General features: G+C 49.9%; 1 protein-coding gene across 2 annotated transcripts; it reads left to right on the top strand.

Moving 5' to 3' along the window:
* The first annotated feature begins 17,377 nt into the window (after positions 1–17,377).
* Positions 17,378–19,517, top strand: LOC103646275 (uncharacterized). Of its 2 annotated transcripts, XM_008671006.4 has the most exons (4): positions 17,378–17,641; positions 17,885–18,382; positions 18,468–18,999; positions 19,194–19,517. In XM_008671006.4, exons 1-3 carry the CDS (start codon positions 17,515–17,517, stop codon positions 18,983–18,985), a joined length of 1,143 nt encoding a protein of 380 aa, XP_008669228.1. In that variant the 5' UTR covers positions 17,378–17,514; the 3' UTR covers positions 18,986–18,999; positions 19,194–19,517. The 2 variants fall into 2 exon arrangements, with proteins under 2 accessions (XP_008669228.1, XP_008669227.1); XM_008671005.4 differs by lacking the exon at positions 19,194–19,517 and having other exon boundaries at positions 18,468–19,176.
* Positions 19,518–20,662: the final 1,145 nt, after the last annotated feature.

Here is a 20,662-nt window from a genome sequence, read left to right as displayed (position 1 = left end):
GCTTCTTGGCGAAGACGGGGCCTCGGGCGAGCCGAAAGTATGTTCGTCGCTGGAGGGGGGGCCTCGGGCGAGACGTAGATCCTCCGGGGTTGGCTGCCCTTGCTCGAGGGTGGGCTCGGGCGAGGTGTGATCGAGTCCCTCGAATGGACCGATCCCTGACTTAGTCGCACCCATCAGGCCTTTGCAGCTTTGTGCTGATGGGGGTTACCAGCTGAGAATTAGGAGTCTTGAGGGTACCCCTAATTATGGTCCCCGACAATTATTAGTTTATGATATTTCTATTCACATTTTACGCAAACCTTTATTTATTTTATGCATTATATCGTTACCTAGCCTAGTGTGTATATGGGGTTCATACCATTTACACTATATGTATTAGATATTTACGACATACACATTTACGCAACGTAACAAAATAGGTGTCGATATAAAGGTCATTTGCGCTCAAAATTGTGGATTTTACGTTTAAAACTGAAGGTTTTTATGCAGTGTACCACATTGCATCAATAGCTACATCGTATAACATAATTTGCATAAGTATATATCATAAACTGGTTCTAACGAGTCTAGCTACCTTATCGTTGAACAATCCTATATTTATGGTGGAAATAAAGCGTTTAAATAATTTTTTTGTTTTCATGCATGCTAATTCATTTCCTTTCATCACACATTCGTGTCATACTAAATTTGTGCACATGAAACAATAAACATATTTTTACGCAATGTACTAAGATGCATAAATAACTACATTGTGTAGCATAATTAGTATCAGTAAATATCATAAACTAGTTATAACGAGCCTAGATACATGGATGTTGGAGTGATCCTATATTTATGGATGTGGGGGATAGATATCCCCCGGGTCCACTGGAAGAGTAAAAGACCTCACGAAAGGCCCAAGGGCCCAATAAATCGTAAGGTCATTCCTTCGTGGGCCTGGGGAGGGACAATCAGTAAAGCAGGTTGACGTAAGGCCGGATTGGTGCAAGCCCGGACGGCCCACAACGTTGAGCGAGCGACCACAACAGAGATCCGACTTTCCCGCGCTGGAGCTCCCATGCAACAGGAGCCATGCGAGGATAGGTCGGCAGAACTATAGGGAGATAAACTCAAACAGTTCACTATCTTTTAGTTACACATTGTTATCGTATCCACGTGTATTGCCCCACGGTTGAGTATATAAGGCCTAGGGGGCACCCCTTCAGAACGATCGACCCTATTACTCAGCCACCCACCTTAACTCTCTGCGTTCTCAATTCAGAGAGCTACCTTGTAATCTCATTCACCAAGCATACTCACCAGGACGTAGGGTGTTACGCATCTCTAAGCGGCCCGAACCTGTAAACATTGTCCACTGTCCCTCGTGCATCTGGCACGAACCATTTTGCTACAGTCGGCGACACCGTCCTACTCCTAAAAACACCTTGAGGGGCAACCCCGGGTGTGCGGTCGGACCCAAAACACCGACAGCTGGCGCGCCAGGTAGGGGGTGTGTCGACGATCCAAGCTAGCTCAATGGCCGTCACCTTCCACAGCAAGATCACCCTCCGTCCCGGATCCATATTCTACTTCGGAACAATCTCATCCGTAGCTGATGAAGAGGGAACTCTACACCGCATTGCAGATCCACCGAAAAAGAAGTCTCCTCCAACAAACTCCGAAAATATCGGAGAGGCGCAACCTCCAGCTCTCCGGGAAAAGATCGCTTTCAGAAAGTCAGGGGCCGAGAGCCCATTGACCCAAAGAACTCCACTATCTACTTCCCCGACAAAAGAATGGACACAGATCGCGAGGAAGAAGGAGACCAAGGGGAAGCAAGTTGTTCTTTTCGTTCCTCCGCCCTCAAAGAAGAATGGAAAGAAGGTCGCCACGACAGCAGCACCATTCTATCCCGACGTCCTCTTCATCGGGAGAGTGGAGTCGCCTCCCGTCTCCGACGACGAGCCAACCGCACCCGGAGAAGAACCACCTCAACGAGAATCCCGCCGACGGAGAAACCGGCGCCGGAACGTTCGGCGACATCACGAGGTCGGAGAACGGAATCCGGAGCAACCTGTCTCGCGGGACAAGGTCTCGGAGATAGGAGAAACTCCGGAGGAACGCGTCTTCAGAGAACGAAGGAACTCCTGACGACGTGATCGCCGCCGAGCTCAAGAACAGGCTAAGCAAGACGCAAGGCAACACAGGGAGAATCCACTCTTCGGGCGCAACCTGAATCCCGACTTCGCCCGAGCCATGAACACGCCGAGCGAAGTTGGGGGAGTACTAGCTCGGATAGCTGATGGACTCCCTCGGACTCCCGACGCCGAGGGCTACCGACGACTGTTCACCCAGGCAGCCAACCATCTTCTACCGCTTGCTCACCCGCCGAACGATCTACGACACGCCATCAACAGCCGTCGGGATGCGTGAAGCTCCATCAATGCTTCGCGCGAACGACGGCATGAGAACGAGATCCGCCGCCGGGAGGAGTACGACAGGGATCATGGCATCCCAGCTCGGAGCCAGGCCACCAGAACTGAGTCGGCAACGGCCTCGACTGGCGGTACCACCCGGGGACGGTCGAGGAACCACAACAACTACTCCCCTCCCCGGGACAGACATCATCCCCGACGACAGGAGGACACGTGTGCAGTGTCTGCTCTTACTCCACGCCTTAGGGCCATCCATTGGCCCTCTAACTTCAAGGTATCCAATGTCGACAAATATGAACCTAAGCAGGATCCAGGGGGCTGGCTAGCCGTCTACACCACCGCTGCTCGAGCTGCCGGGGCATCCGAAGACGTGATGACCGCGTACTTACCCATTGTCCTCGGGCAAGACGCGCTGCAATGGCTGCGACATCTACCCCGACACTGCATCGACGACTGGGGTGACTTCAGTCGATGCTTCACCGCCAATTTCCAGTCCCTCTCTGACAAACCGGCGCAACCATGGGACCTCAAATCCATCAAGTGCCGGGGGGATGAAACTCTCCGGTCATACCTCAAAAGGTTCCAGACCATGAGAAATCGTATCCCTGAGGTCATGGAGGCGGCCGTGATCGAGGACTTCTACAGAGGATCCAATGACTCGGCCTTCGTCCGAGCCATATTACAGAAGGCACCGACTACCTCCGAGGAGCTATTCCGGGAAGCCGACCTCTACATCACCGCCGACGAGCGAGCCCAGGACCTCATCGGGGGAGCAAAGCCCGCGCCGGCAGCACCACGACGCGACGCAAACCAGCAACCCGACAAACGCTGGGAGAAGAGACCCCGCGAAGAAGTACACGCCGTCGGGCCACCAGCCTCTCGCGCTCGAGGAGGACCTCGCGGAGGCGAGCGCACGCTGGACGACATCCTCGACGCCCAGTGCCCGTACCACAAGGACATGCGCCACACTCTTCGGAACTGCCGGGACTTCAAGCACTCCGTCGGGCACGGCCGACCCTTCCAACCTCTACCTCCTCCTCCGCCGAGGGGAGGACCAGAAGAACCACGACCACCCCATCAGCAGGAGGAAGGAGGAGGAGGAGCTTTCCCGCGCGTTGACAGGGAGGTCAACGTCATCTTCGGCGGACACGGGTCGCAGGAGAACAAAAGACAACAAAAGCTCAACGATCGCCAGATACTGGTGGCGACCACCGGTCCTCCCGCCCCATACCGGTGGTCGGAGCACCCGATCACTTTCACTCGGGCGGATCAATGGCTCAACTTCGACCACCCAGGCAAATACCCGCTCCTCATCGATCCGGTGATCCGAGAGAGCCGGGTGAAGAAGGTGCTAGTGGACGAGGGGAGCAGCATCAACGTCACCTTCCCCCGGACACTCCAGGGCTAGGGAGTTCACCTCAAAGAGCTCCACGAGTCGGACACTCCCTTCTTCGGCATCGTGCCGACTGAAGGGGAATACCCGCTGGGCCACATCTACATGCCCGTCACCTTCGGAACTCCGGAGAATTACAGAACCGAGTTCCTGAGGTTCGAAGTGGCGAACATCGACTGCGGGTACAACGCCATCATCGGGAGGCCGGGATTGGCCAAATTCATGGCCATTCCTCATTACACGTACATGATACTGAAGATGCCAGGACCACAAGGAATCATAACTGTGCGCGCCGACTTCCAAGGCGCCGCAGAATGTTTCCGAGTGGCCATCCAAGCGGCTCTCACCACCAAGTCGTCAACGATTTCTTCAACACAGGCGAACTCTAGGCCTGAGGAGGACCTTGCAGTACCGGCAAACGAAGCTCAGGCCGCGACCTCTATGCGGCCGACTGAAGAAACTAAAAGGATCAACCTGGGGTTCGCTGATGAACGCAAGACTGCCATCATTAGCTCCAGCCTGGACAACAAATAGGAAAGCGCGCTCGTCCAGTTTCTGCAAGATAACCGAGATGTATTCGCATGGCAACCTGCGGATATGCCGGGAGTCCCAAGAGAACTGGCCGAGCACAAACTGAAGGTCTATCCCTAGGCAAGGCCGATTCGGCAAAAACTACGTCGTTTCACGCCCGACAAGAGAGAGGCCATTCGCGCCGAGCTAGCTCGCTTGGTCGCGGCTGGATTCATTAGAGAGGTGTTACACCCCGAGTGGTTAGCCAACCCTGTTCTTGTACTCAAAAAGAATAAAGTGGATTGGTGCATGTGCGTCGACTATACTGATCTCAACAAACACTGTCCAAAGGATCCCTTCAGGCTCCCGAGGATAGACCAGGTGGTGGACTCCACCGCTGGATGTTCTGTGCTGTCTTTCCTGGATTGCTACTCCGGATACCATCAGATTAGTTTGGCAAAAGAAGACGAGGAAAAAACAGCGTTCGTCACTCCGTTTGGTGCTTTCTGTTATACCTCCATGCCGTTTGGCCTCAAAAACGCTGGAGCGACTTATCAGAGAGCCATCCAAACATGCTTAGCCGACCACTGGGGCAAGCGTGTGGAAGCCTACGTAGATGATGTGGTAATCAAAACGGAGAACTCGAAAAACTTCATCGAAGACTTACAGCTGGTTTTCAACAGTCTGAGGCGGTATCGATGGAAGCTTAATCCTGAAAAATGCGTTTTTGGGGTACCAGTAGGAAAGTTACTCGGGTTTATTGTCAGCCACCGGGGAATTGAGGCTAATCCGGATAAGATTGAAGCTATCATGAAGATGGAAGCACCTCGATCACAAAAGAAGGTTCAGCGACTTACTGGATGTATGGCAGCCCTGAGCAGATTTATATCCAGGCTGGGAGAAAAAGGTTTACCATTTTACAAGCTACTCAAGAAAGTGGATAAGTTTCAGTGGACTTCAGAGGCACAGGAAGCTCTAGATGCACTGAAAAGATTCTTGACAACACCACCAGTACTGAAGCCGACACGGCGAGCCACATCAACTCAACCGGCTGAAGATCTGCTGTTGTACATCTCTTGCACGACTCACGTGGTAAGCACCGCGTTGGTAGTCGAGCGAACAGAAGAAGGACATACCTACCCAGTGCAACATCCTGTTTACTTCATCAGTGAAGTTCTGGGTCCCTCGAAGAAAAAGTATCCTCAAGTTCAGAAGCTATTGGATGCAGTACTTCTAACTGCCCGCAAGCTACGTCACTACTTTGACGACCACAAAGTCATAGTGGTTACTGGTTTTCCAATAGGGGACATTCTTCACAACAAGGAAGCCATTGGCCGAATAGCCAAGTGGGCCTACGAACTGGGATCTCATGACATCGAATTTTGACCTCGCACTGCCATTAAAACTCAGGCATTGATTGACTTCGTATCAGAGTGGACTGAACAGCAAGTACCAGGTAACCCAGAGACTGCAGAGGTATGGCGGATGTATTTTGATGGCTCGCTGAAGCTGCAGGGAGCAGGAGCGGGAATTCTCTTCACCGCACCTGGAGGCGAGCACCTCAAATATGCCCTCCAGTTGCTGTTTCCGGCCTCCAACAATGCAGCCGAGTATGAAGCTCGCATCCATGGATTGAACATCGCCATATCATTGGGCATCAAGAGACTGATGGTGTACGAGGACTCTCTGGTAGTCATTAGCCAGATAAACAAAGAGTGGGATTGTTCAAGCGACTCAATGGGAAAGTACTGCACTGCCGTCCGAAAGCTAGAAGATAAATTTGAGGGTCTGGAATTTCATCATGTAGAAAGAGATCGGAACACGACAGCCGATGTATTGTCCAAGCTAGGATCCAGTCAAACTCAGGTCCCACCTGGAGTCTTTGTACAAGAAATACTACAGCCGAGCATCTCGATGGATCAAGCAGAAGAGTGTAATATTATAAATCAACTCGAGTCAGACTCTGATGACTGGAGAAGGCCAATCATCAGGTATATAAAGAATGAAGAGGAACCAGATGACAAAAATTCAGCCGAGCGCATCGCCAGACAGTCAGCTCACTACACACTCATTGGGGAGACATTATACAGAAGGGGTGCATCAGGCGTCCTCATGAAGTGCATTCTCTCATCTACTAGAAAGCGACTTCTAGAGGAGGTCCATGTTGGGCAATGTGGAATACATGCGGCGTCCAAGACACTAGTCGGGAAGGTTTTCAGGTCAGGATTCTATTGGCCAACAGCGAAGAGTGATGCAGCCGAGTTAGTTCAGAGGTGCGAAGCTTGCCAGTACTTGTCAAAACAACAACATCTACCAGCACAGCAACTGCAGACCATACCAGTGACTTGGCCCTTTGCGTGCTGGGGACTGGATATGATTGGACCTTTCAAGAAAGCTCAAGGAGGATACACTCATGTACTGGTAGCAATCGACAAATTCACTAAATGGATAGAATTCAAACCCATTGCCTCTTTGACCTCAGCTAAGGCCGTGGAATTCATACAAGACATAATATTCAGATTCGGGATACCAAACAACATCATAACTGACCTAGGATCCAACTTCACAAGTTCAGAGTTCTTCGACTTTTGCGACCAAAAAAGCATTCAGATCAAGTATGCTTCTGTAGCACATCCAAGAGCCAACGGGCAGGTTGAGCGAGCCAACGGGATGATACTGGAGGCACTCAGGAAAAAGGTCTTTGATAAGAATGAAAAGTTCGCAGGAAAATGGATAAGAGAATTGCCCTATGTCGTCTGGAGCCTAAGAACCCAGCCTAGCCGAGCTCTGCATGGAAACACTCCTTTCTTCATGGTCTATGGGTCAGAGGCAGTATTACCAGCCGACCTCAAGTTTGGAGCGCCAAGGTTGATCTTCGAAAGCATAGCGGAAGTCGAAGCCACCAGGCTGGAGGACATTGATGTACTCGAGGAAGAACGGCTGAATGCAGTAATCCAATCAGCACGATACCAGCAGACTCTAAGGCGCTATCACGACAAGGCCGTGCGGCAGCGATCCTTCTCAGTAGGAGATCTCGTCCTCCGCCGAATTCTAACGGGGGAGGGACGACACAAGTTATCGCCCTTATGGGAAGGACCCTTCATAGTAGCAGAAGTCACTCGGTCAGGATCATATCGTCTCACTCAGATGACGGCACTGAAGTCGGGAACTCCTGGAACATAGAACACCTCAGGAAGTTTTATCCCTAGCAGTATTTCAAAAGCTATCGGGACGACGATGTACTCTGTAAAATGGAAATGTGTCATCAATAAAAAAAGGGGCTTCAAAGATACTCAGTTTGTTCATGGTTAACTTGCATTCTTACTTAGCTCGGGGTGACCACTATGCCCTGCTAACGGAGCAATCGGCTTAAGTCAGCAACGACTTAAACTGGTGCAACATGCTCGCGCTTACTTAACTCAGGGTGACCACTATGCCCTATTAACAAAAGCAACCGACTTAAGTCAGTAGCAACTCAAGGCGATCTAACGCGCTTACGATTACTCATATAGGGATGACTTCTATATCCCGCAAACAAGTTTCAAAACCATCGCACATCATTTTACCACTGCAAATTTATGAACTGATGAATTCTGAAACAATAGGAGAATAGCAATGTCATTTAAGTACTGAAATGACGTCCTCTAACAAATGTCTAACCATGCTAACCGCGCGCTCAAAGCACGTAAAATGTTTCTCTATTTTGTGATATCTTTCTCAGGGGCAATCGATGAGGAAGGGCAACTCGAGGAATCAGGAGCAGCATTCACGTCAGCCCTTATGTCTTCGGGAACAACCACGCCGGGTCTCCTCATCAAGATTCGCCCCGCCCGAATGACCTTATCCATGGCTCTGTCGCGCTGGGCTCTAAGAGTAACGGAAGTTTCTTCAGCAACCTTGGCAGCCAACCGAGCAGCTTCTAACTCCTGGGCGATGGATTTCTTGGAAGCTCGGAGCTCTTTGATAGTAGCGTCCTTCGTTGATATCAACTGCTTGAGCCGGGTCACCTCATCCATGGATTCCTGCAGCTTACAACGTTGGTTGTCTAACTCTTCCATGGTGAAGCGATGACTCCTCTCCAGGATGGTCAGCGAGTTGCTAGAATCGCGATACAATCTGTCAAGACTATCGCGAGAAGCAGTAAGGATACGTTTTTCTTCCTGCAAACAAAAGTCAACTCCCTCAAACATCAAGCAAGTAATAGGAGCACAACAAGGCAAAGCACAGTTTCATAAGTCACCTTTTCAGAATTAAGCTGAGCGTGAAGAGAAGAACTCAGTGCATTGGCGTCATCTAAGGCAGCAGAGACCTGAGCTAGTTCAGTCTGACTTTGAGAATACTTTTCCTCAAAGTCAGAGCACCGCTGGACCAATTCAGCCTGATCTCGAGAATGTTTTTCTTCAAGAGTGGAAATCTGCCGAGTCATACCTAGCAGGAGACAATCAAACAAAAGGGGTCAGAATGTAAAGCAGTCTACAGTGAAGACAAAGAGAAGCAAAAAAGCACTAACCAGCGTTGGTCGCCTCCAAGTCAGAGACACGACGTTGAAGTAACACTGGATTCCAACGTGCAAGAGACGAAGCTACTTCTGGAACAGGAGCACCCTGTAACCTCAGCTGGCTAGCCATCTCATCCACCAAAGTCTGATAAGGAGAGCAGAGTGTAATGACAGCAGTTCAGGCGGTGTAAAAATCAAGCTGAAGTATACCACAGTACCTGGAGGTTGGAAAAGAACGAAGGGACCCCCAAATCATGAGAGATCAATTGATGACCGGGCGTAAGGCCGCCACCCGAAGCAGCTTGCAACGAACCAGCAGGAACCAACTCAGTGCCATCAACAGAGCCCACAACTTGGTCAGCGGGGATGCTGCCCTCTAAGGCGACCCCCTGGTCCAAAGCTTGGGCTACCACCATGCAGCCGGAGTGCGGAGGCGATCCCGCATGAACGTCCATGTAAGTACAGGAGGGAGACCCCGCTCGGACACCCTCGGGGGCTGGGTCATAGTTTGCACTGCCCACTTGAGCCGGATCATCCCCGGCAGCACCCTCGGGGGCTGGGCAGTGGCTTACACTTCCCACCCGAACCAAGTCATCCCCGGCGACATCCTCGGGAGCTGGGCATGTGTCAACACCATCCTTGGGGTCCAAGTTCTCTGCGGTAGCCACCTCTAAGGCTGATGGGCCCTCATTTACTTCCATGGGACTAGGACGATCCAAGTCAGTCTCCCGACCCTCGAGATCGCGCTCTAAGGTCGACGAGGCACGGGATGACCTCAACCCAGCATCAAGCACATCAGCACAAACCTCCATCACACCATCATCTGCTGGCTCTGATAACAAATCCTCTGGAACCATATCCTCAAGAGTCTGATCAAAATTCGCCAGGGACAATTCTTGCAGACCAATGAGAGCAGACAAAGCAGGAGAAGGAACTCCACTACTTTCACCACTAGCGATGAACTGCCGACTGTTTTTCCGAGTCAAAGGAACTTCATCCTCTTCCTCCCCGTCGTCTTCATTAGCAACACAGGCAGCACACCCATTGGGATCAGCAACAGATGGAGCACCCACATTGGGATCAGCAACAGATTGGGCACACCCATTGGGGTCAGCGTCAATAAATTCAGTCACAGGTGTTTCTTCAGCAGCAGGAACCGAAGTACCAACGTCCCGATCCAAACTGGATACTCGCCGGATGCGTCTCTTTTTCTTTTTCTGCTCATCAGCAGAAGGATCAGGTTGATTGGCTCGGCAAGGGCGCCTCGGGCGAGTACTGGTAGGCTTCTGAATATCCAAGGTCGTACCAGCCTCTGGGAGGGGCACCACCACTGATGTCCCAGCAGGAGCAGCATCAGAAGAGTCCTCAGCCAGCAAATCAAGCATAGCACTTATCTCTGCATCACTAGGATTCAGGGGCACCTCAAAATGGACCTGCCGTTCATCATCAGGAATCTCCCCGAGCGAGGCAACCAAGGCACTAACTTCTTCAGCGGAGGGTCGCACTCTAAGGCCCAAACTGCCATCAGTGACAGGTGGATTTGACACAAAAAGAGTGAAGGCTTTGGGAGGAGGCAAGTTCCAAGCTGAGTATGCCACTGGAGCACCAACATTTGACACCTTGCCTCTAAGGATCATCTCAAGTCGGTTCACCAAGTCTAAAGAGGGAATTCTTCTGTTGGTAACCCGAGTTGAGTCGGCTAGGCCTCGGTACAGATAAGCCGGGTATGCCCTGTCTTTCAACGGTTGAATATTCTTGAAGACAAAATCAGCAACCACAGCTTCAGCAGTCAGGCCCCTCTCCTTCAGCAATCCAACTTCAGCTAGCAAAGCACCTGCCTCAGCCACCTCCTGATCAGTGGGGGACTCGGTCCAACTCGGGGTGCGAACGTCCGGCTATCTTCTCGACCGAGGGGGGAGAGAGTTTCCATAATTCTCAACAATGAACCACTCCAAGCGCCATCCCTTGATGCTGTCTTTGAGAGGGATTTTAAGATACTCAGTCTTCCTCCCGCGGCGCATCTCCAAGCTAGCACCCCCAACCAACTGATGTTGTCCTCCGGCCATCCCAGGGCGACAGTGATACAAGTACTTCCACAACCCAAAATGTGGCAGCACGCCAAGAAAGGCTTCGCATAAGTGAACGAAAATAGAAATTTGCAGGATAGAATTGGGATTCAGATGGGTCAAGTTAAGATGGTAGAAATCAAGGAGGCCGCGGAAAAAGGGAGAAATGGGAAGACCGAGGCCGCGGAGAAGAAAAGGGGCGTAAATCACAGACTCATGGGTATCCTCTGTCGGGACAGTGACCCCATAGCAAATCCGCCAAGAGCAGAGCTCCCTCGGGGGAAGAACCCCGATGGACACGAGGTGGAGAAGTTCGGGCTCGGAGATGACAAACATGTGGTTACCTGCGAAAGGCAACTGGCTGTTGGGGTCGATTGGATGAATCACCGTGGCAGACGAACTCGAGGCCTTCCTCTTGGGCGCCATCTCGATTCTACCAGCGAGCAGAGTGGGAGGCGAATTGCAGAGAGGATTCGGAAGCGAGAAAGCAAGAACTAGGGCACGGAAAGCAGAGGCGGCTAAAAGCGCAGCACTTATGGGATATTCCCGAGCCAGATACCGTTTCAAAAAGCGCCCGGTCAGCACCCGACGGTTATTTCCAAAGCACCGGCGTGCCACGTCATCACCCGACAGTTATTTCCAAAAACACCGGTGCGCCACATCATCACTCGGCTATTATCCTCAAAGTGACCCACGCAGCCCGCTATCGCTCGGCGTTACCTCTAAAATGCTGACGTCGCCCTCAAGTCGCTCGGCAGTTGACTCTAAAACTCCGACATCGTGTTCAGTCACTCGGCGTCACTTCTAAAACGCTGAATCCGTCTTCAAGTTGCTCGGCATTACCTCTAAAACGCTGACGTCGCCCTCAAGTCGCTCGGCAGTTGACTCTAAAACTCCGACATAGTGTTAAGTCGTTCGGCGTTACCTCTAAAATGCTGACGTCGCCCTCAAGTCGCTCGGCAGTTGACTCTAAAACTCCGACATCGTGTTCAGTCACTCGGCGTTGCCTCTAAAACGCCGACGTTGTCTTCAAGTCATTCGGCGCTACCTCTAAAACGCTGATGTTGTCTTCAGTCGCTCGGCAGTTACCTCTAAAACTCCGACGTCGTCTACAAGTTACTCGGCAGCTACCTCTAAAAACGTCGAAATGATGCCAGAGTTATTTACTTACAAACTCCAAGGAAATCAACTTCACAAATAAGCAGGATAATTGGCACAGAGAAGGCAACATAATTTCTTCATTAAAGGGAAGATATCATACTTACAAATCAACTCGTTATGAGTTGATACTTCCCTACTACTACTACTACATTACATTATACTACTACTACTACACTACACTATACTACTCTACACTACTAAATACTACTACATTTAATCTAACTATACTATACTAACATCTAAGGACCAGTGGCATCTAGCCACTGGCCCTGTTGCTGCCTCTGCCGCTGCCGCCCCTGCTGCTGTCGCCGCCGCCGCCGCTGCCGCCCCTCCTGCTGCCGCCGTCGCCATCCTTGCTGCCGCTGCTGCCGCCCCTGCCGCTGCCGTCACCGTCACCGCCGCCACCGCCTTCGTCGTCGTCGTCGTCGTCCTCGCCGTCGCCGCCACCGCCCTCCTCGGACGAGTCCTCCTCATCCGAGGAGTACTCCGACTCATTCGAGCCCTCGAGCCCGGAACGCTCGACGACCCGGATGTACGTCCAGACCTCCGCCGCGAGCCCCTGGGAGTCGTCTGAGTTGTCAGACGACTCACGCAGGGGGATGTGAGCCGGAGACCCCTCAGACTCAGAGGAGAACTCCTCCTCTGAGTACTCCGAGTCACCAAAATCCTCCGATGGAGGAGTCGGCTCACGCTTGCGCTTGTTGTTCTTGCCCATGGTGGAAGTGAAAGGGAGAGAAGGAAAGCAAGCAACAGAGAACAGCAAGAGATGTGAAAAAGCCGGAGAGATAACGACATTATTTATAGAAGAAGAAGGCAACCGCTCACCTCCAACCACGGTCACTGAACAGTCGCAAAGCATTCAATAAGCACTTCAACCCGTCTGAAGACACGTCAGGCGGCTGACGCCGTTTCACGCAACACAACACCCATTGGGACTCCAGTCAATAGCGCGGAGGATATGATTACACCCGCCGTCACATCACATTACTACTCAGAAGCAGCCGGCTAAAACACTCAGCATACCAAGTCGTCCCTTGCCCACACCCATTGGGGGGGACGCCCAGGAATTATCAGTATATTTTTCAAAACTGTCACATCTGTGCAGGGCATACAATGAATACCTCAAGACAAAAATAAGATATCAGTAAGGATCAGAGGAAAGCCAAATATAGCCAGGGAAGTACAGAATCTGACCGACAGAAGCGACGTGAAGACTAGCCAGGGAACGTCCATCAACTGTCCAATCAGTCGCAGAGCAAATAAATTGCACCACCTAGCAAGATATGGGCGGATTATGAACTCGGCTGCAAAAAGACAAAATACATGCTGACCTCTGAAGCATAATATGGATGACATAATGCTGACCTCTAAGGCATTCTGAAAAAAGAAAGGGTTATTCTCAGCAAAAGGACACAAAATGGAGACCTTTGAGAGGATTGTTTTCAAAAATCCACTCAAAGCTCGGGGGCTACACCCATTGGGTGCACCTTCGGTGCACCCCATGAATCACCATTTCAAGCCAAGATGGTGCCGACCTCTAAGGCATAAGACAAGATTAAAGACAAGGCTAGCCCTCAACCAAAGCGCAGGAGTAAAGATGAAAATAATTTTTGATGAAGACCTTCGAGTAGATTATTTTCTAAAATCTACTCGAAGCTCGGGGGCTACACCCATTGGGTGCACCTCCGGTGCACCCAATGAAGTTCAGGGTCCTACAAAATGAAATGCCGACCTCTAAGGCACAAGCACGAAACAAAGCTTCAGTTTACGAGTGATCAAAGCAGGAGGAGACAGTAAGAAATCGTTTTCCCCAAATTACCTGCAGCTGGACCTGGGATCTTTGGGCTGATTACCTCAAAATCAACCCAAAGATCGGGGACTTGTGGGGGACAGATATCCCCCGGGTCCACTGGAAGAGTAAAAGACCTCGCGAAAGGCCCAAGGGCCCAATAAATCGTAAGGTCATTCCTTCGTGGGCCTAGGGAGGGACAATCAGTAAAGCAGGTTGACGTAAGGCTGGATTGGTGCAAGCCCGGACGACCCACAACGTTGAGCGAGCGACCACAACAGAGATCCGACTTTCCCGCGCTGGAGCTCCCATGCAACAGGAGCCATGCGAGGATAGGTCGGCAGAACTATAGGGAGATAAACTCAAACAGTTCACTATCTTTTAGTTACACATTGTTATCGTATCCACATGTATTGCCCCACGGTTGAGTATATAAGGCCTAGGCGGCACCCCTTCAGAACGATCGACCCTATTACTCAGCCACCCACCTTAACTCTCTGCGTTCTCAATTCAGAGAGCTACCTTGTAATCTCATTCACCAAGCATACTCACCAGGACGTAGGGTGTTACGCATCTCTAAGCGGCCCGAACCTGTAAACATTGTCCACTGTCCCTCGTGCATCTGGCACGAACCATTTTGCTACAGTCGGCGACACCGTCCTACTCCTAAAAACACCTTGAGGGGCAACCCCGGGTGTGCGGTCGGACCTAAAACACCGACAATGGAGCCATCCAATTTTTGCGCGCATGCAGTGGAAACGAAAATATTATCCAAATTTTGCGCACATGCAATAGGAAACTCTCGCGATTTGCCATAATTATTGGATCTACCATAAAATAGGATCTGTATGCATGCACCTGCACCTGCGCCCGCGCACGGGTCCAGTGGATGGGCGAGGTTTTTATGCCATCTCTATGAACTATTTACGCTATTTCTGTGAACTATTTATGCTATTTGCGCAAAAAACAGAACCACAATTTATGGCATGTGTCCCACGTGATGGTCAGGATGTTGGACCGGGGGTTGACTTACGCACGTGGGGAAGGTTTGACCTGGTGCACACATGCGTGGGGTGTGGGTGGGTGCCCCGGTACGGTCCAGCTAGGTCACAGGGGTGGTCGGCTATGGCTTCCTCTACCATTTAGAAGTCTAGGGCTTCCAATATACCTTCCCCATATATATGCTGTTGGTAATGGAAGTCTAGGACTTTCGATAGGCATGGGAAGCCCCAGACCAGGATAGAGGTCACACACGTGGTCAGGTCAGGCCAGTGGGGCGTGTGCGTCCGCGCGGTTGTGGGGCACGTTTATGTATGTGTAAACATGTCTTATGTTTTGCGTAAACAGAAAGTGCACACATGGTGGGGTCGAGTTGGGATGGACGAAGGTGGGCTAGCGTCGTGTTCGCTGGTTAGGTAGTTGGATCCTACTCGTGTTTATGCAAGCATATTTCATGGTTCAAACTTGCATAATAGGAGAGCGACAATGAACCTTTCATTGGTTCGTTCAGGTGGGTCCACACACCACCGTGACTAGCGCGCCCATGAAGCTGTAAGTTATTGTATATATCGGAACAGAAGATATGGAGTCGATCGTGCTTGGGAGCTCAGGAGGATTTCAACGTAAAACGTGAATCAAAACAGCGTAAATGGGTATGAATTTTAATGTAAATCATCGATCTATTTCATAACGAAAACATGTATGGAAACAAAAAAATCTGATTTAAATGCTTTATTTCCTCCATAGATATATGATCTCTCCAGCATCCATGCACCAAGGCTCGTTAGAACCAGTTTATGATATATACTGATACTAATTATACTACACAGTGAAGTTATTTATGCACTACGGTAGACTGCGTAAAAATATGTTTTCTACTGCATGTGCACAAATTTAGGATGGCAAGAATGTGAGTTGAAAAGAAAATGGATCGACATACGCGAGATTTATGGAATCGTGGCAAATGACCTCATTTCTTAGAGTGGTTACCTTTTTCTAAATTTCTATTTTATTGCGTAAATGTGTGGGTCGTAAATATATCTTATACACATGACATAAATGGTAGAAACCCAATACACACTGGATTAAGTAAACGAGATAATGCATAAAATCAATAAATCGTTTGCGTAAAATGTGAATAGAAGTATCATAAACAAGCAAATAGATTGAAGCGGAGACATGAACTGAAATATAGGTCGTAAAAATCTATTGACATTGGCATAAATATATATACAAAATAGCATAAATATGGGACCTCGCCGCCGTGCGCGCCTCAAGGGGGCCATCGCCGCACGCTGGCCTCAGGGATCCACCACCGCGAGCGTGTCCCCCAAATCCGTCGTCGCGCGCTTGCTCCCAGGATCCACCGCCACGCGTGCCTCTCAGGGGTGGGGACGTAACTGTCGGCGTCGCTAAAATTGAACCCTAGCGATCTGGAGCTTCTTTTATAGACGCTTCGCACCTGGTGTGGCTGAACCGGTTGACAACGTCGGATCAGGGCTTTCGCCGAGCTATTAGAAGTTCAGGACTCCTAATATCTAAACTATATATATATATATATCTTTGTTCCTTTGAAGCATGAATTTCGTGCGTCGTGCGTCACACACGGAACACATAGAATAGATCTGTTTTTTTCACGTCTCGTCTAACAACCAGGCCCTTACCTCCAGATGGACCATGAGAAAACACCTAAGTCTAACATGACTTGAAGCCACAAACATCATAGCGTTCCCGGATAGTACCATCTTGCTAGCTGAAGGCGGATTAGCGATCGAGCAAGCTATAAAAAGTGACACGTCTCCTTTTTAACACATACATTTCTTAACCTTTTGGCTAATATAAAGTGCATTATCTATAGTTTAATATCTGGTATATGAGTCATAGTCTACTTTAATTTTAAATTTATTTTTTATGTGGAGGGCTCATCAGTTGGCCACTGGATCCTCAGATATCGTACAACTAGTGGCGATGCTAGAGTAAATAGGAGGAGGGTGCATATAACTTGCGGGCGCATAATAATATTTTGAAGGTGGTACATATATGATGAAAATTTAGTATAAACCATTAGTTTTACAAATTTTAGGGGTACATATACATCGACTACTTCCTAAGCAGCTTCGCCCCTGTTTATAATTGTTGGGCTATACCATTAAATATGATTAATGTACTATCTCAACACACAAATATTGTACCTAGTATTATTTAATCCGTTCTTTAAAATATATTGTACCTAGTATTATTTAGTCCATTGTTTAAAATATAATTACAAAATTAATTTCACAGACAAAGACTAAAATACGGGACGAATTTATTAAACTTAATTAAGTCTATATTATACTTCTAATTGATATTCAAATGTTTGATGTCACATGAACTAAACTTAGTCAAGGAACCAAACATTATAGAACAGTTGGAGCGTATAGAGGATATATTTTTTTCTAAATATAATTAGAGTATCCTTTAAAATATGTTTGCGAATAAACTCTCAACACATAGTGCTAAGATCTCACCTGGTCTCAATACCAACGGATGCCTACTCTTCTCCCTATCTAGTGCCCCTGCGCGTGTCTCGCGCTAGCTCTATAAGTATAGTCACGCGAGATTGGGCGCGGCCTTGCTCGTGAGAGTGTTCCCTCGAGATCGAGCCATCAGCTCGAGTGCTGCTCAGTTCACGCCAGGGAGGCATGCAGCTCATCAGAAGGGAACCTCAGACAAGCATGGCGGGCGGCACGAGGTCACGCTGCCCCGTGCTGCTGCTCTTGCTCCTCGGTGTGACTACTGCTCGACTGGCTTCAGGCGTCGTCACCGACGGTGAGATCTAGCTAGCGTACTCCTAGATCCTCGTATGACTTGCGCATAAGTTAGCGGTCCACACAAACTGCAGCTAGTTCTTTTCCGTTCCGTTCTAAAAGCTGCTGATTTCAGAACACACTGTAGTTAGTTTCAGAGCTTTCAGCTTGAACTATAGTGATATGAAGTTTGACGACGGTTAACTAGTGATGTTGAGTACTCAGCCTTGAACCAGCCTTTCGTTACTTGTGTACCTGTGTTCAGGCCTATTACCAAATGGCAATTTTGAGCTCGGGCCGGCCAAGTCCGATCTGAACGGCACCAGGGTGATGAACCAAAACTCCGTACCGAACTGGGAGATCTTTGGGTTCGTGGAGTACATCGGGTCCGGGCAGAAGCAGGACGACATGATCCTAGCAGTGCCGGAAGGTGCATGCGCCGTGCGTCTGGGTAACGACGCGACCATCCGGCAGAAGCTAGAAGTGATCCGGAAGACGACCTACTCCATCACCTTCTGCGCGGCGCGCACCTGCGCCCAGGCCGAGAGGCTCAACGTGTCCGTCGCCGCCGAGTCCGGCGTCCTCCCGATCCAGACCGTGTACACCAGCAGCGGGTGGGACTCCTACGCCTACGCCTTCAGAGCCAGGCACAGCACCGCGTGGTTCAGCATCCACAACCCCGGCCACGAGGACAACCCGGCGTGCGGCCCCCTCATCGACTTCATTGCCATCAAGGCCCTGAACCCTCCGCCTCTCGCTCAGGGTACGGTCTGTAACATACGAAGTATTGTCTTGCTTTGTTTCACAAAGGCACACGGCCGGTTTAACCCAGTGTAGCGAGCATGCAGGTAACATGCTGAGGAACGGAGACTTCGAGGAGGGCCCGTTCATCTTCCCGGACACGGCGTGGGGCGTGCTGGTGCCGCCGATGAGCGAGGACGACGTGTCCCCGCTGCCGGGGTGGATGGTCATGTCGGACACGAAGGTCGTCAAGTACGTGGACGCGGCGCACCACGCGGTGCCGCGCGGCGCGCGCGCCGTGGAGCTGGTGGCCGGCAGGGAGGCCGCGCTGGTGCAAGACGTGCGCACCGTGCCCGGCCGGCGCTACCGCCTGTCGCTGTCGGTCGGGGACGCCGCGAACGGGTGCGAGGGCCCCATGGCCGTCGAGGCGTATGCGGCGCGGGCGACGCTGAGGACGACGTACGAGTCCCTGGGGAAGGGCGGGAGCAGGCGCGCCGCGGTCGAGTTCGAGGCGACCGCGAACCTCACGCGCGTGGTGCTCCAGAGCTACAACCACCACATGAAGCCCGACGGGACGCTCTGCGGGCCGGTGGTGGACGACGTCTCCCTCGTCGGCCTGCGCTAGCACGCCGCGCGCAGGTTGTTCTCGTAGTCTGCAGTGCTACCTAGCTGCTCGTAGCGACGCAATCGGATTCGGTAGAGACGTTGCATATTTGTTTTCTTGTTTTCTGTTTAGATTCGAATCCGATACTAATATTATCAAGTATATTATCAAGTTCAGATAAGATTTAAATAAATATCGACATCTTATGACCATTGGCCACTAACTGTAGGCGGTGGACCCTCTCTTTGATGATGACGATGATGCGGAATCTAGTGCCCCGGCGGGGTTGTAAGGCTCTTTTTGGGCCTTGCAGTGTCTTCTGTGCCTCGGTTGGTGGATATTTTTGGTGGTTTCCCATGTACAACAACATGATAACTGTTGGTGATGGCACGCATGTGGCACTATTTTGGTTTGCCGAAACTAACTCTGATAGAGTCGATGACTCTCTGTTTTTCGGCATGGATAATTTTGGTGTCTGGAACTTCTGTTATTTGTTATGTGGGCTCCGTTTCGAAACTTCTAGTTTGGCCATTTTGAAGTTTTATTTCCCTCACGTCATGCTTATTTATTGGTTCTCTGGATACTTCTGTTTATGGGCAATGAAGAACTATTGGTGTATGCTATGCATACCGGGATTTCTTAATACGAAGACTATTGTTCATCCATGACTTCCGACCCTCAGAATTTGCACCACTCCTTGAAAATTCTGTCACATAATATTAGAGGAATTAACTCTGATATTAAATGGAATTACTTACGCAATAACATTATGGACACTAACTGTGACATCATTTGTATTCAAGAGACAAAAAAAGAATCCTTCGATGACTCCTACATTCGTCGGTTCTGCAACAGATCCTTTGATAAGTTCGCTTTCGGACCTTCTATTAGCGCTTTTGGGGGTTTTAACAATCTGGAAAGGCTCTCACTTTGATGCTGAGGTGATTGACCAAAACTCTTTCGGTCACACGATTTTTTTCCGTACAAAGTTGACTAATCAAATCTGGTGGCTCACCAACATTTACGCCCCATGTACCCCTCACAAAAGAGAGGAATTTCTCTCTTGGTTCTCCAGTCTTGAGATTAATGATGACAAACTATGGATCTTCCTTGGCGATTTTAATATGATCAAAGCTCCTGAAAACCGCAATAAACGTGGAGGAGACCATCTCAGAATGATGAATTTTAACTTGGTAATCAGTCAGTTGGGGCTTCAGAAAATTCCTCTCAAAGGACAAGCTTACACTTGGTCAAATATGCAATGTCACCCTCTACTTGAAAAATTGGATTGGTGCTTTGTGTCGCAGGCATGGTCTGTCAACTTTCCGGCCACTTCTGCACTCTCACTCCCTAGAGGAACCTCGGATCACATTCCTTAGATGGTCAATGTCCAAATTAATGTTCCCAAACCGCCCATCTTCAGATTTGAAAATTATTGGCTCCAGCTTGAAGACTTCCATTCAATTTTCCAAGATTCTTGGAGTCAGCCCTTATTTCAACCAGACCCAACTAAAAGGCTCGCAGCCAAGTTTAAAAGGGCACGCAAAGCAATCCAAGTTTGGTGTAAGTCTCTCCCTAATTTAGCAAAATTGATTGATAAGGTTAAATTGGTTATTCAGCTATTGGACTTCATTGAGGAGAGTAGAGACTTAACCATACAGGAATGGAACTTCAAAGAAATTCTTATCCTCCATCTGC

The sequence above is a fragment of the Zea mays genome, chromosome 2 (genome assembly GCF_902167145.1).
Source record: "Zea mays cultivar B73 chromosome 2, Zm-B73-REFERENCE-NAM-5.0, whole genome shotgun sequence".
NCBI lineage: Eukaryota > Viridiplantae > Streptophyta > Magnoliopsida > Poales > Poaceae > Zea > Zea mays.
The sequence above is the reverse complement of the archived record's forward strand: the minus strand, read 5'-3'. Positions and strand labels throughout refer to the sequence as shown.